Source organism: Lithobates pipiens, unplaced genomic scaffold, assembly GCF_037356315.1.
Source record: "Lithobates pipiens isolate NorthernLeopardFrog02 unplaced genomic scaffold, aLitPip1_a1.2 Scaffold_8, whole genome shotgun sequence".
In the NCBI taxonomy this organism is placed as follows: Eukaryota; Metazoa; Chordata; class Amphibia; order Anura; family Ranidae; genus Lithobates; species Lithobates pipiens.
In genome coordinates this window covers 158,761,934-158,777,862 of record NW_027507903.1, presented here as the reverse complement: position 1 = coordinate 158,777,862, position 15,929 = coordinate 158,761,934, and the positions used below count along the sequence as shown (strand labels likewise).

At 40.1% G+C, this 15,929-nt stretch overlaps 1 protein-coding gene across 6 annotated transcripts in view; it reads left to right on the top strand.

Annotated features, from left to right (window-relative positions):
• Window positions 1-15,929, top strand: part of FRMD4A (FERM domain containing 4A) — a 583,773-nt gene that overhangs the window by 481,805 nt on the left and 86,039 nt on the right. For all 6 annotated transcript variants that reach the window (XM_077472972.1, XM_077472971.1, XM_077472970.1 and 3 more), the window contains exons 10-11: window positions 806-863; window positions 9,339-9,425. In XM_077472972.1, coding sequence (XP_077329098.1) covers window positions 806-863; window positions 9,339-9,425 — 145 coding nt within the window. The remainder of the gene's footprint in view (window positions 1-805; window positions 864-9,338; window positions 9,426-15,929) is intronic.

The window sequence follows — 15,929 nt, the reverse complement described above, 5'->3', positions numbered from 1 at the left end:
GTGTTCTCCTGGTGGGGTGGTGGTGGGGTATAACAGCTGCTAGCAACAATCACATGTAAAATCCGACAGGCTGATTGTACCCAAATTGATCAATCAGTCAACTTGGGTACATTCAGCTTGCCCATACATGGTTAGGCTCATAGGTGAGATTCGAACCGTCTATGGCTGGCTTAACAGTTCATTTTTTTTCTGACAATTTGTGTTAGATTGCGTGTTGTAGGTAATTTCAGCTGATTCCTATTTAAAAAAATGAAATGAAGCACCATATTAGGTGAAGTGACCATAGATACCCATATTTCTGAGTAAGGCCTCTTGCATACAGTACTGGTGTATGAACATCTGATATTCTTGGCATAAAAAAAACCTAAGGATGGGCTGTCTAGCACATGCCTGTAGTTGTGCGTGTTTGTTGATATTCACATGTAAGTGCACACACATGCAAACATTCTTTTAGCTTTTTTTAATATCAAGGAATTGTGAAATTCTTTAGACCTTTTTGTTGGCTATTGCTCTGGACAACCATATCAAATACAGTATGTAGTTATTAATATCAAATAAAGTGTTGCAGCAAAGGCACATTTTTTATATACAGTATATACTGCGTATATATATATATATATATATATACACACACAATTGTGTACTGTGATCCATAACAAGACAAAATGTAACAGATTTCCTGCTAAAAGTCTTTGCAGCCATTAGATAATCAGCACTTGTTAAGGCGCTGGAATGACAAGATTTGCTGTATGCTGAGCCAATGAAAGTGTGGCTTAATAAGTAACATATGATTTTTATTTTTCAGTTACATGAGTATTGTAGAATCCCTTCCCACGTATGGAGTGCATTATTATGCAGTTAAGGTAAGCTAAACACTTGTAAATTTAAGCCTTTGCCTGAAATTTTAAATAGAGTGTTTTTTATCAGGTGCCAAAGTGAGCAACAAGTATATATATTCTAGTTTGATGAAAGAATTATTCTGTATAAAATATTTGGTAAGTCACATAGAGCCAAACAAATAGCTCTATAGTCAAGATTTAGGCATTAAAGCTCTGATCAGACCTGTAAGACCTGTTAGAGCCATATACTTGCGGATATGGCAGCCAATTAATTTCAGTTGGCTGCTCTTCCCACAAGAAATGCAGGAAAAGAAGTCCCTGACCCTTTTTTTTTAAAATTGCGCTGCACCAAGCCACTTGGTGCCTTCACGTCCAAAATCGCGACATAGGTGCCAATGCCTGGGGGTGCCACTAAGAATTAATGGCACCTCCATGCATTCTTTCTTTGGGTCAGGAATACACACAGCTTTGCATGGGTTTCCCAGCCACAAAGCTGTGAACATAGCCTTAAAGTGATTGTAAAGGCTTATTTAATTTTTTTTTTTCAAATTAAAATAACAAACATGATATTATACTTACCTGTTCTGTTCAATAGTATTGCCCAGAGCGGACCCTCATCTCATCTTCCTGCACTCTAGGCTCCTCATGTTCTCCGAATGCCCCCATAGCAACCTGCTGGCTATAGAGGCACTTATGTAGCATGCTCCCGAGTGAGGCTCTGTATGTCCATAGACTCACTCAATCCCTCCTCACTGGATTTGACTGAAGCAGGAGCCAATGACAAAACAAAGATATACATGTCACCTTAAAGGGGTTCTTTAAATTTGGTCAAGGCCCAATTTTAACCAGTAACATCTTGTAATAATATATTGCAGTGGTAAAAGTCAGGTATCTATACAGTTATGTGAATTTCATTACTTGAGAAACTGTGCAGGTTTCAGGGTTAGGGGGTAGTAAGTATGCAAAGAAGGACATTTCTGGGACTTTCTTAAACTATGTACTTGTTCTGGATCAGTGATCTAGAAAGTTTAGACAGCATAAGGGTTTGCTAGGGAATTTTCCCATAGCTTAGTGAGTACGGTGAAAATTCACGTGCAAAGATAATTTAAAAAATGTATTATCTTCTTCATTCGCTAATGTTTCCCGCTACGATAAAGGTTGTTGGTAGCATAAAGTGAACCTGTCAAATATTTTGAACTTTTAACAGCAAAAGTCCTGCCTAAAGACGGTTACTCACGGGTCAAATGTCAGGATACAGTGGCCAGTTCACAAAAAACGGCCGACATTCAGTCTGTTTGTATATCAGTCTGTCCGTCAGAAGCCGGCCATTTTTCCAGCTTCTGTCGGACAAGCATGCTGAAAAACCGGCAGCCAACTGACACCCAAACAGCGCTCGCCCTCCTGTCAAAGCACAACTGCTCAGCAGGGGGAGATCGCTGAACTAATCTTGCATGGTTAGTACAGCGTTTCCAACCGGAGATTAAAAAATTTTTCGTTCGGGTGTAGTGTGTACCTGGCTTAAGAGCAGATATGGCATTGGAACTGATTTACTAAAGACAAAAAAGCTGTTAACTTTGCAAGGCAATGTTCCCTTAGCTTAGTGAAGGGATGCAGCTCTGCTAACATCTATTGTCCATTCATGTGCAAGCAAAAATACTTTTTTTTATGTCCTTGCACATAATTGGGTATTCTTAACAGAGTGAATTTCCAACACATTTACTAAGCTTAGGGAAGAATCCTTTGCAAAGTAAACAGCCTGTTTGCCGTTAGTAAATCAACCTGGGTTTCTCAGCTTTTACTTTTATCAGCAAAAAAAAAACATTGCGTGCCACTCTAATTTAGTTTTAATTTCATAGGGTCTTGACCTCCCTGCCTTTTGGACTAAGCCACACACACCTACTAGCCCATGTCCAATGAGAGTGCACTTTTTGGGCACTGAAATGCTCTCAATGGGCAGGGTGTAACAGTTGAGTAGACCTTGTCCCCAAAATAAGCAAAGTTAACCCCAAGTAAAAAGTGAAAAAAAGAGGGTTGTCTGGGTAATTAAGTTAATAGCAGATGCCTTGTGGGAGCTGTCAGTAGACATGCCTTTTTTCTTAGATTTTTTTAAATGGATGTCGACTTCACTATAGAAATAAAAACTCTTTTGAATAAGGCTGATAGTATGTGATAGCAATATAATGACACAGCAAGTGAAACAGGTAATAGGTAAAACTTTTACTCAGTGCCTCCATCCAACATAATGTTTTATGTCCTACAAGATTTTTGTGACGTGCTTGACAAGGTTCTGCGTAGACCTAAGCAATGGTCCAACCACTATTGCACTATGAAAAAGTTTTCAACATGACCTGTTCTGTACTAACATTTTTTTTATAGAGTGTATTGCAACATTTTGCTTTTACAAAGTCTTATAAATTGTTGATGTATACCCCAATACAATGACATGAGAATTTGTCCAGATTTACATTTCCTAATCACCAGCACAAATCACTGATGCATAACTGAGGGTTATAGTCACCTTTGCTCTCTACTTTTTCACCCCTCGTATTTTCTCACTCCTTACTCCTCAGACTAACTGACTAGCGCCTTCTGTAAAAAAAAGAAAGAATGCTGTTGAAATATTGATAAGGAAATAGCAGGGATCCCACTTGGGATTTACATTAGTCATTTCTAGCATTATGTGGTCTAAATAATATATTCAATAGGCTGACAGGAAAGCTTTCCTAATCATAGCAGTCCACTTCCTGCTGATAAGGTCTGCAATTAGCCTATTTTATGTGAAGCATGACATAAACTATATGTTAATAGGTCACTTCCACAGTATTTTTAATGTGCTCTATATATTACTAGTTTGTGGATCACTTTGTATGAATGGAGGAAAGAGCCTACCACCCTGACATTGTAGACCTTGGCTTTTCAATATCCTTTAACATTTTGAAGCTTGTTTGCTCACTAGAGCTGTATGAAGCATTTCATTAAGCAATCCAATCTGGTTTTTGAAAACCGGTAAAAAAAGAAAAGGAGCTCAGTATCTTCACTTTTACCAAAAGCAATTAGTCTCTTTTTAATGAAAAAAATTTATTATTGTCATTGGTATCTATTTTAAACAGTTCAAATCTTGTTATGTTTTCTTCAGTTTTCTTGAACAAGATCCACGTCTACATTTAGAGCCTACTGTGCTCCACACAATAGTAAATTCATCATTTTAAATTGATCCCCCTACGTACCTATGTACCTATGTACTCGCAATTTTTTTATTTTAAAGTCAGCAGCTACAAACACTGTAGCTGCTGACTTTTAATAAGGACACTTACCTGTCCAGGGAGCTCGCAATGTCGGCCCACCAAGGCCGATCCGTCCATCTGATCAGGTGCCGGCGCCACCATTCTAGTTAAGGGAAACTGGCAGTGGAGCCTTGCGAGTCGCGCGCCCCTTTGTGAATGGTCAGCTGTCTTCTGGGACACACGGGTCCCAGAAGACAGTGGGGGGGCTTGCCGCAAAAGAGGATATGAAGTCATGTGCTGCGGACCAGATGGATCGGAAAGTACAGGCTGTACTTTATAAATAGGTACTAATGAAGAAAAAAAAATGTTTTTACTATGCAAAAACGAGGGGTGGAGAGGTGGTTTTTTTCGTTTAAGACCACCTCTTAAAAGTGGGTGGAACTCCGCTTTAACTCCATAGGGTAAAGTGTTGCTGTTGTGAAGATTATTAATATGTAGGATTTATCACCCTTTCTGTTTGTCCTGGCCCACCAAAGTGATGGAGTTCCAAACTTTGAATTTGTCCCCAGAAAAGGTGAGGGAAAATCTTCCAATGGGGACAACTGTTCTTGTGACAACTGTCTGATATGGGTTTTCCCCTGATTTTGAAGTGACTTCCTCTCACTTCTACAGCTCTAGAACAGGAAATGAAAGGAAATCACAGACAGTAAGAAATAAACTGAAAGATATTTTATTTTTTCTAAACTTAAAAAAAGATTTGTTTTGGCAATGCTAACACTTTAACAGACTGCACAATATCAATACATTGCTTTGACACAGCTTCCTATAGCTTTCACTGTATATTGAAGTAAACTACCTATACTTTAGATACTCCTTTATCAGACTGCCCACAGATATCTGACTGCACCTATAAAACAATGATTATTTTCTGAAAAGCAGCAGTTGGTAGCACTCATCATTATAACAAAGGAATATAGGTGATGTGCTGTCACATGCTGTCTGTCTTCACTATTCCACGTCTAGGCTCCCCTTTCATGCCGCATTGTCTATAAGTGTTCATGACACACTATCCTGCTAACAGCTATGCTGACAGCTGTCTTAATCTTTGTAAAATAATGGAGCCAGCAATCCCAGGACTATATTTATCATGTAGGAGAGTCATGCACAAGTCTAGAATAATAATTTTACAGCGTAAGTGCAGACATGGCTTTCCTAATATCATTTCCTTTTTACACTGTGTTTAATGGTAATGGACAATTTGCTTTAAAGCTGAACTCCAGACAGAACAAATTCTAAACAAATCTTATGACAATTCCTTCTTTACCAGAGTTTCTAACTCCCTATATTATTGCAGAAAATCCTTCATGAATATTTATTATGCCCCAAATACACGGTCGGACATTCCGACCACAAAATCCATTGGATTTTTTTAGACGGATTTTGGCTGAAACTTGTCTTGCATACACATGGTCTCACAAAGTTGTCAGAAAATCCGATCGTTCGGAACGAGGTGACATACAAAACATACGACGGAACTACATAGAGGCCAGTTGCCAATAGCTTTCGTCTCCAATTTTTTTCTGAGCATGCGTGGCACTTTGTGCATTGGAATTATCTACAAATGATCGGAAAAAGTGCGATCTGATTTTTTTGTCGGAAAATTTTAGATCCAGCACTCAAACTTTTTCCGTCGGAAATTATGACAGAAAAAGTCTGATAGAGCCCACACACGATTGGATTTTCCGACAACATAATCCGATCTGACTTTTTACGTCGGAATTTCCGACCATGTGTATGAGGCATTAGAGTGTTGTCAACTCTAGCAGGAGGGTGATGATTTCTGTTTTATGAGACTGGCCACTGCTATACTGTCTCTGTATGCAGGCAGGCAGTCACTTAACAGCCCTACTGTAGTTTGGGTTTGTGCAAAGATATCAGTGCTGGCTTTGGGATCAGCACTGGTCTCTCCATTCACTGCTCAAGCATGCCTTTCTTCACCCATCCACATTTTTTTTCCCATCCATCCACATCTCCTGCAAAATTAATGAACATTGGAATTCCACACCTGCACAGTCAGCTCTTCAGGTGTACAAGCATGCCCGGATCTTTGAATGAAGTGAATAAGCAAAGGGCATACATTACAGGGTGGAAGGGAAACCTGACAGTAGTGGGTTAAATTCGTTGTTAGGGTAAGAAAGGTCAGGACTCTTACCTGATTGGCTGAGCAGACGGGGTAATGGGGAGGAACAGGAGAGAGAGTAGTTGGAGGGGAGGAGTGAGGGGACTTCACTTGCAGACTGAAAATTGTCCCCCCCCCCCCATCCCATCTTGATGATTTTGTTTTATCGTTTTTTGTTGCTGGGGTGGTCATTGGCCATTTGGGGTCCTTGTAGGGGGGTCTAAAAATGTTGTCTATTGATAAAACGGCAGAACCCATCTCAGGTATGGATTGCTCCGGTTGGTCTTGTTCAGTTTTGATCAGTGTTTCTCAACCTTTTTTCAATCAAGGCACCCTTTCAAATTGTGGACAGTCTCAAGGCACCCCATTTAAAATGTAAAAAACTATTCTAATAGTTTTACATAATGCAGCAGAATCGACACTTGTAGGACACCCAACATTAGAGGTGATTTATTCTTCTAAAGCAAATACACTTTTGCACACTTGTACCAACTAGTATTCCAGTGTTTCTCCTCTCCCTCAATTTTTCTCCATCATTCAGCTAATGTGACCCCAGTGTTGATGGAGAGGGGCAGGGGAGGGTCAAATAAGGATTCTGTGCAGACCATCACTGGTTGTTAAGATGCTGGTGGCCGAAAGGTTGAAATGGTGCACAATGAAAACCTATGTAACTAAAAAGCAGGCTTGATCCACCTGCTGGCTTGCATATATTTTTGGGCAATTTTTTGCCATATTGCCAAGGCACCCCTGAAGAAACCTCAAGGAACCCCATAGTGCCTGGGTACCCTGGTTGAAAAAGGCTGGTTTATACTGACTGGGTAGTTTAGTAAGGTGGTAGGTTTCTGTGGTCAGTTAGGATAGTCTCTGAGGTGGTGTTTGAGGGCTGGAGACAGAACATAGCTTAATGGTACCACGGACTCCAAAGTTGTGGTAGATGGTGTCGTCAAGGATCTGCAACCATTCTTTGATCTGGAATGTTTATGACTATCTTATGTATGGTTTTGGTTTAATAGAACCGGCCATTTAACTCTACTCTGTATTGGTGTTATTTAAAGAAAAAGGGGGTGGATATGGGGGCAGGTTTATGGGATCTGAACTACCCTGATCATGGTTAGTACTAATGCCTTGTGTGCCATAGGTCATGGGTTCAGTACTAGCATGTGGCGTTTTAAATTTGCTGAAAGTATTTGATAATTTGGTGGCATTTCTATTTTATTATTTAGCCAAATTCTATTTTTTAATAATCACATTTTAATAGTAAACATTTCTCCTGCTCTGCATATGCTAGGCCCTGTCACACCTACTGATAACCTCTGTAAGACAGGGCCTAGTATATGCAGGACAAGAGAAAAGTTAATTATTAAAAATTTGCAAAATGTTACTCCATCAAATTGCTAACTTTTCAGCAAGGCTCAACTTTTACAACCTTTCAAAATACCAACAGATAGGCTTGAATCCATGAGCTTGTGTGTATGGGGTGCATAAGAGTACTAACTATTACACAAGAAAACCTAACCTATTTATGCAAAGACTCTGAATGTCTATTACATTTCTATTAAAACCATGCATGCAATACAAAAAAATAGACATCTGCATCTTTCCCTGGAGTAAAGGAGAATTTGCAACTCTGGGGGTGGTGATAGAGCAGAACCGATCACTTCTGCTATAGTGGTGGTGAAAGAGGAAAAGAGAACGCTCCTGTTACCACCCACAGATCTGACCAGAAACATCACTACATTGCCAAAAGAATTATGGGATGTGTAGTTCTTTTGGCTGCATGCACAGCTGCCTTACAGGTCCTTTCTGCCTACACCAGGGCTTTTAAAGGAAAGCAGCTTGGCGTTATAACATCATGGGTAATGTGTAGATTTCTGCTTATTGCTTTATGATGTAAACTGAATATTATGTTCTTGGGGAGGGGGAAGTGTAGGCAAAAAAGACTTTCATCACGGAGTTCAGCTTTAAAGTGATTGTAAATAAAACATTCTCCTATAAAAATAATAAACATGTTACCTTACCTGCTCTGTTGTAGTGGATTTGCACAAAGAAGCCTAGATCCTCCTCCTCTTGGGTCCCTCTTCTGTGCTCCTGGACCCTCCCTCCTGTTCAGTGCCCCCAAAGCAAGCAGCTTGCTCTGGGGGCACCTGAGCCAAGTCGCAGCTCCCTGTGTCCATTCAGACACAGAGCCCCGACCCGGCTCCGTCCCCTCTCTCCCCTAATTGGCTAGCTGACTTAGATTGGCAGCAGCGGAAGCCTATGGTGCCCCTGCTGTGTCTCAGCCAATCAGGAAGGAGAATTTTCGGACATCTGAGACACTCCTGGACATCACTGGACAGAGAGGGACCTCAGGTAAGTGTTAGGTGGGCTGAGGGGGCTGCTGCACACAGAAAGCTTTTTATCTTAGCATAAAATGCATTAAGATAAAAAAAAACCTTCTACCTTTACAGTCCCTTTAAGTGTTTAAAGTGGTTGTAAACTTCAGACATGAAATACGAACAAAGCATATACCTCTATAGTGTGTACTTGTCTCTAATAAGAGAACTGTTCTGCCTGCTGCTTCATTCCCCTGCTATCAGCATAAATCCCTTCTGACAAGTTTTCCTGACACCAAGAGAAAAGTGGAGACAGCCTGGAGTTCCAGGCAATTGACAGCCTCAGCTCGGTTCCTGTGTGCTGTGTGAAAGGAGGTGTGTCCCTTCCCTCCAATCAACTCTCAGAGCTCTCCTTACTGAGCTCTGCAGAGTGTGACTTCAGCTTTCTGCCCCTTATTTCTAAACTCTCACACAAGCTTTAAATAAACTGGACTTTGAACGGATATAGAAAAGATTAGACTGCAGATAAACAGGTACAACTAGGAGGATTTGTTTCACCTCTGTGTATGACCTGAGGCTAGTCACTTCACTGGGTATATGTAACATCCATCATTTGTTTTCCGAAAAATCTGATTGTGTGTATGGGGCATTCGAGTTTTCTTGGAGTACACAGACAATAGTAAAGCAATTACTGCAATAAACAAGTATGTTTTGTAATTTATAAATCTTTTATCACATACCGCTTCTACCGCTTGTTTCTTATGAATATTCTCCTTTTTCATAGGATAAACAAGGAATTCCCTGGTGGCTGGGACTTAGCTACAAAGGTATTTTCCAATATGATCATCACGATAAAGTGAAACCACGAAAGGTATGTGTCTTATCATAAAAAAAACATTACTAAGTTCAGTATTGTTCAGGATGTTTTGCTTTGGGAATTTGAGAGTGCTGAGAAAAATACAGGAAGCTCACTTTTCGTCTGGAATTGTAGTTGGCTGTTTCTGGCTTGAATGTACAATCATTCATCCACTGGCTGGCTATTTCTAGAACAATTGGCCACGGGCCTGAAACAGGGCTGGACTGGGACAAAAATTTGGCCCTGGACTTCATCCTTGCCAGCCTACTTTAATTTTGCAAGCAAGCACAAAAGCAGTATATAAAACTATACGTAATTGTGCAAAAAACCATAAGTAGCATAACATAAGTAGTCCTCACTAACCTCTTTATTATTTCACTTATTCTCCTCTGTATTTTTCTCATCTTTCTCACATCACCGTGTGAAGTTGAGGGCAAGCCGGGCAGCCATTACTTTGTCACTGAAACCGGCCCACTGAGCCATCGGCCCACCGGGAAACTGAGATGACTTGCAGAAATCCATAGAGAAGGATTATGGTGAACTGACCTACAAATACTTAACTGTCACCTAAAAGAGGAACAGGATGCATAAAAATGATGCACAGCTGTTTTTTACATGACTAAAACAGTGGCTATACACATAGCGATTTGTGATCGATATAAGTATTAGGGATTGCAGTAAGTGCTTCACACACTGTTTTGTTCTGCAATGTCATGAGCGACTGAAATTATCAATAGAAAATACAGGCTATCAGTCATAAATGTTGTAAAGCGCTGCGTAAACTGTCGGCCCTATATAAATCCTGTATAATAATAATAATAATAATAATAATAAATACGAATGATTGAAAACAATGGGAGGCTGACAGATACAAACAACTCGCTCATGAATCGATTACCTGCAAATGATTAGCCCTGGATGCAAACCGTCTGCATCCAGGGCCCATTATGCACAGGTAATTGCTCCATGACCACTTATATGTGAGCAGCCACAAACAGCTGCAGGAGCTGTCGGCCTCCCATTGTTTACAATGGGGATTGCACCCACAACTAATAAGAGTGAACCCCCATTGGGTCTCCCATATCTAATTTCAAAGGGCCCCATTTTCAGGTGTAAGGCCATAAATATTACAGTGAGGTGGCCTGTAGACTTCTGAAGACTACAGACCTACAGATACTTGGGTGATGCTGAACAAATGAGGAAGATGCATTACTATTTTTTTTTTTAATGTTCTAACAATTTCAATCACTTGTATTAAGTTTTTGATCCTTACAACATCTGGCTTAAAGTGAATGTAAACCTAATTCATGAAATTTGGCCAAAGCACATGTATATGTAGTCATAGGTGTGCGCAGGGGGTGTGCCAGGTGTGCTTGGGCACAACCTAATCACTATGTGCAGTGCTGATTCCCCCCTACTGCTGAGGCTTCCCCTGTGTTGCCCCCTGCCCCCCACCCTGCAGTGCTGCTGGCTTCCCTTCTCTTCTCTTCCCCCAGCTGCGGCGGGGGATGTTTCAGGATGGAGAATGGGGGAAAGGGGCTATTAAATATGTAATTTACCAGCACCTTCCTTTTCTAAATGAACACACTGAACACACTCACTCACTGTATTCATTCATACATAAAGTATAGTAAACTGTTTACTATGCTTCAGTTTGTGATTGAACAGGAAGCCACTCAGCACAGAGCGATTCCCATTCATTCACTGTCTCATGCAGCTGAGGCCATATGAGAAAGGCATTTGTGTTTAAGCTTTGGGGTTCACACCCTAATGCAATAAGCTGCGCGCACCTATGTATGTAGTGTTTTCTTATCTATCTTCGAAGCCCTGAATCCCATGTGTTTGTGCTGTTTCGTTGCTCTGTTATCACCATGAAAACTTCTGACAAGTTTTCCGTCAACCAAGAAAAAAACAGCCTGAAATTTGTGTTGTGGGAGGTTGCTATAAATAGATTACCAGAGAGCTTGCCTTGTCACAGCACAGCTCTGCAAGTCTCTGCCATTGTGGAGTGGGGTTGTCTTTCCTCCAAATAGCTGTCTTGGCTGTATGCCAAGAATCCACTTCCAGTGCTCAACAGGAAGAGAAATCTGTAACATGATGTGCACTTTCTAAAGAATATAAAAAGCTGAAGACAGCAGATATACATGTAAAACCTATGTAGGGAGATTTGTTTCATCCCTATGTATCATCTGCGGATGTTCATTTCACCGGGTAGAGGAGAGGGTTTACATCCACTTTAAGGCAACCAACCAACACCCCTGGCAAATATAAATATATCATGTTTTGGTGGTAGGTTTCCTTGTTCCAGACACCAGGCTGCTGGTTTGAAATGCCAGAAAAATGTTCTGTACCCAAAGGTTTTAGAATGCCTATTGCTGCTCTTTTCTGTGTCTTCAAGCAACAGTCATTTGTTCAATGTAAATAAGATTACAATGGGGCATCTAAATTCAAAATATACAGCTACAATTGCCCTTTTTTTGTTAAATTTTGATTACCAGTCATCTGTCTGCTGGTGTCAAGGAAAACGTACCTTTGGTACTGCTCATTCCGCCTGAATGCATAATATACACATCCATTTGAATTGATTTGAATAGAGAACTATGTATTGAAATGCAGTGTGTTGGTGGGAACAGACTGTTGAAAACAGCAGATTTTTATGTCCATGCATTTTACCTGTCCTGGGAAATGCAAAATGCATGACAAAGCTCCTGGTAGGAACTAACCCAAAAAAGCCCATGTACCCTTATCATAATAATATGGGCAATGTAGGAAAAAAACAGCAGTCCCATGGTGTAATTAAATGCCTGGCTGGGTGCAGAGTTACCTTTTCTTTGAAAAAAAATCAGTGGACTTCAGCCTAATATTTACTGTAGGCATTTCACTATATGCAATAAGCAGCGTTAGCATCATCCAACCACTACTCTCCTCTTCCAACTACATCAAAATAAGCATAGATTCTCTGTCATATTATAGCCAAATTGTGCCTCTACTTTTATTCTTAGTAGTACTATGGGTACTAGTACTAGGGTTTTAGCATAAAGCTGGTCTAATATATCAATGTAAACTACAAGGAAACAATTGGTACCAACCTTTCACATGCACAGTAGATAGCGTCATTTACATTGAACCCCCCTGACGGTATTCCCGAGTCTGACTCGGGGTGGATTTTTTATACCAAGAGCGGTATCCCCGAGTCAGACTCGGGACTGCATCGCTGGATCCAGGAGGAGGTTTACTTACCTTCTCCCTCGGATCCAGCGTTGTCTCCCCGCTGTACGAGCGAGCCGTGTCTCGCTCGATGCATCACATCGCCGATCTCCGTGCCCTGCGAGCGTTGCGACGCACGGGCACGGAGATCGGCGCCAAATTCAAAAAGTGAAACACACAGTATACATACAGTATAATGTAATCTTACAGATTACATTGCTGTATGTAAATATTTCACATCCCCGTTGTCCCTAGTGGTCTGCCCAGTGTCCTGCATGCAGTTTTATATAATAAAAACTGTTCTTTATGCCTGGAAACTGGAGATTGTCCATAGCAACCAAAACTGTCACTGTACATCAAAAATGATTTTAGACCAGCTAGAAAACAGCGATAATAAATTAGAATCACTCGCAGAATTGAGCGATAGCGATTTGTGGGGAGATCCATCATCAAATACTGAAAAGTAATGACAGTGACAATTCTGCAACTGAGCAAATTTCAGTGTTTTTGATTTGATTACATTATTGAATAATTTTTATTATTGTTATATTATTATTTGGTACAATTATTTATAATTATTTATTATATTATAATTTATGATTTAATTTTTCAAACTTTATCATACCCGGGATGTCTGCTAGACTCTGGTTTGGACAGATTTAAGAGAGTTATTCCTAAGAATTGCAGGACTACAATATAAAACGCCAAATTTTCATGCAAAATAATGGTACCGCTTTTAGCACCTAAAATCCGAAATAATCGTACCGCCAGGGAGGTTAACAGAAGTTCCATGGACAAAGAAGGTGTCAGTGTTGGCCTAGACCCCTGCAGATAAATTGGTGTTTCCCTCTTCGGTTTATGGTCTGTAAATATCCACATTCAAGCTGTAAATTGTTTCGGACAATAAATGTCAGAATTTGTAGTTTCCGCATGATCTCACATGGCTGACACTGCATGGCAAAAATAACATGCAATATAACAAGTAACAAAAATTACCATAATACAACTAAAAATAAATGGTATGTGGCGCTACCTAACCAGACCAAACCTAAAAAATATATAGTAACTAAAAAACTGCAAGTGTATAGCACAATACATATATCTTCTATAATGCAATGATCACATAAAATACTGTATATGATAATGTTTACTTATTACCATAATACAACTGTTGTAGGTCCTCTTGCAGACTGGCACTCTGAAACTGACAGAAATGTAAATGTTTGTCAAATTATTTAAATTACTTCCAAAAAAGTAGTTAAACAGGTTATAATTGATTGATAGAAAAACAGGACCTGGTAGATTGTGATGTCATTTCCAATGCACTGTTTTTGTGTCATGTGAATAAAACAGGGGTCTTCAAACTTTCTAAGCGAAATGTCAGTTTGCTGTCTTAGGGGGGCTAGATGGTGGCTGGAGGGGGGGGGGGGGGGGTAAGAAAATGTCCCAGCATCAATGGTGTAAATAATGGCTCAGGCTTGGTGGGAGAAAAAAATGTGCATAATGCTTGTGGTCAGTAGGATGAGGAATAGCACCCCCCTTTGGTATCTCTGGGAGGAGTAGTGCCCCATCGTTGGTGTCAGTGGCAGGAATAGTGCCCCATCGTTGGTGTCAGTGGCAGAAATTAAGCCCCCACTGTTGGTGCCAGTGAGAGGAATAAAAAACAAAAAGGTCTCTACTATTTTGCACAGTGTTGTCAGTCAACACTTTGAATATGATTACAGGAAGAGACTGCAGAAATATGAACTCATTTATCAGTGTGATACTTTCCCTTCATTGTTCAGTTACAAGTTGGGGTCAAGTTTGTGTCCAGCTGTAATACCTAGCTGTAGAATGTAAAAGTGAGGTCACTGACCTGGGTATGCTATTATGGACCTATGGGCCTAAATCGCCAGACAGGCAGAACTAGCTGTGTTCTATCTGTGTATGTAGCTGCTTGGCTACAGCTTTAAAGCAGGAAGGTGCCTTGCGGGGTGATTTACTAAAACTGGTGCACACAAAATCTGGTGCAGCTGTGCATAATAACCAATTAACGTCTAGGTCTTATTGTCAAAGCTTAAATGAACAAGCGGAAGTTAGAGGCTGATTGGCTACAATGCACAGCTGCACCAGGTTCTGTATGCACCCGTTTTAGTAAATCCCCCTTTGGGCTTTATTAAATTCAAGGTGCGTCATACACATCATACATGCTTCAATTACAAGCAGACACCGGAAAGCACTTACTAGTAATCCCATTTCTATCTCCGATTTACCTTTCTAATTGATTAACTAAGAAATCTGCCTTAATGTTAAGTTATTGAAGCTAAATATATACTTAGTAAATATATTACTGCTTCCAGATACCTAGTGTGTGTGCAAAAGAGCAATTAGCCTTATTGCATTTGTCTAAATACACCTACATACTTCCCAACTGTATTCTGTTTGGTGCCATACCCTATGTCTTTATGGTCACTTATATGTACTTATTTTTACCGTAAAAAAATTCAACGTCTTGATTAAAAATTTGTATTTTAGCTACTAAATGTCTATCACTACTTACTTAGTATATTATCATTGTATTGATAATTAATCTGTTGGTTGTTGTAGCACTTTTAGTTATAAGCATATGATTCTTTTTCCTTTTGTTGATTTCTGTCTTGGATTCTCTTATATACTGTGCTCTTTAAGCCTTGCATCTTAGGTACACTACTTATTTTAACCACTTTGCTTGGTGGGAAGATTATGTGTCTGAGAAATATTCCTCACAGGATTTTTAGCTTTTAAATATGTTAATCACCTGCCATCAGAGCCAGTCTGATGTGTCGATAAAAGAGAAACCTGTCTTGGCCACTGCAAGTAAGGGGGCACAGCTGGAGTTGACCATGTTGTCCAACAAAAGTGACAGTGGTTGGGACAACTAGAACAAAATCACCCACCCAAAAACAGTTCCCGCAACAATTAAACACCCCTACCAATATATAGAATTAATTTGCTGGTTAATGTTATTGCATTTTAAATAGCATGCAGCTATTGAATATAGATTTAGCAGTCCTTTAACATCAGGTATGTGTTACCCCTTCATTTGCCAGGATTGTAAGAGACCAAGTCTTTTTTTTGTTGCTTTCTCTTTAAGATTTGTTCCTTAGCTCAGAAGCAGAAGTGCGGGCGGTGTGACCGCCACTGACCAAACTAAATTGTACAACTTGTACTATGATAAACTGTTATTCCTACAGCAGCTCTTAATTATTTGGTAGAGTAAACAAAGCTTCAGCTCTAGACTTCCATCTTGGGTGCTAGAAGAGGAGCCAGACAATCACAGACAACTAACATGCA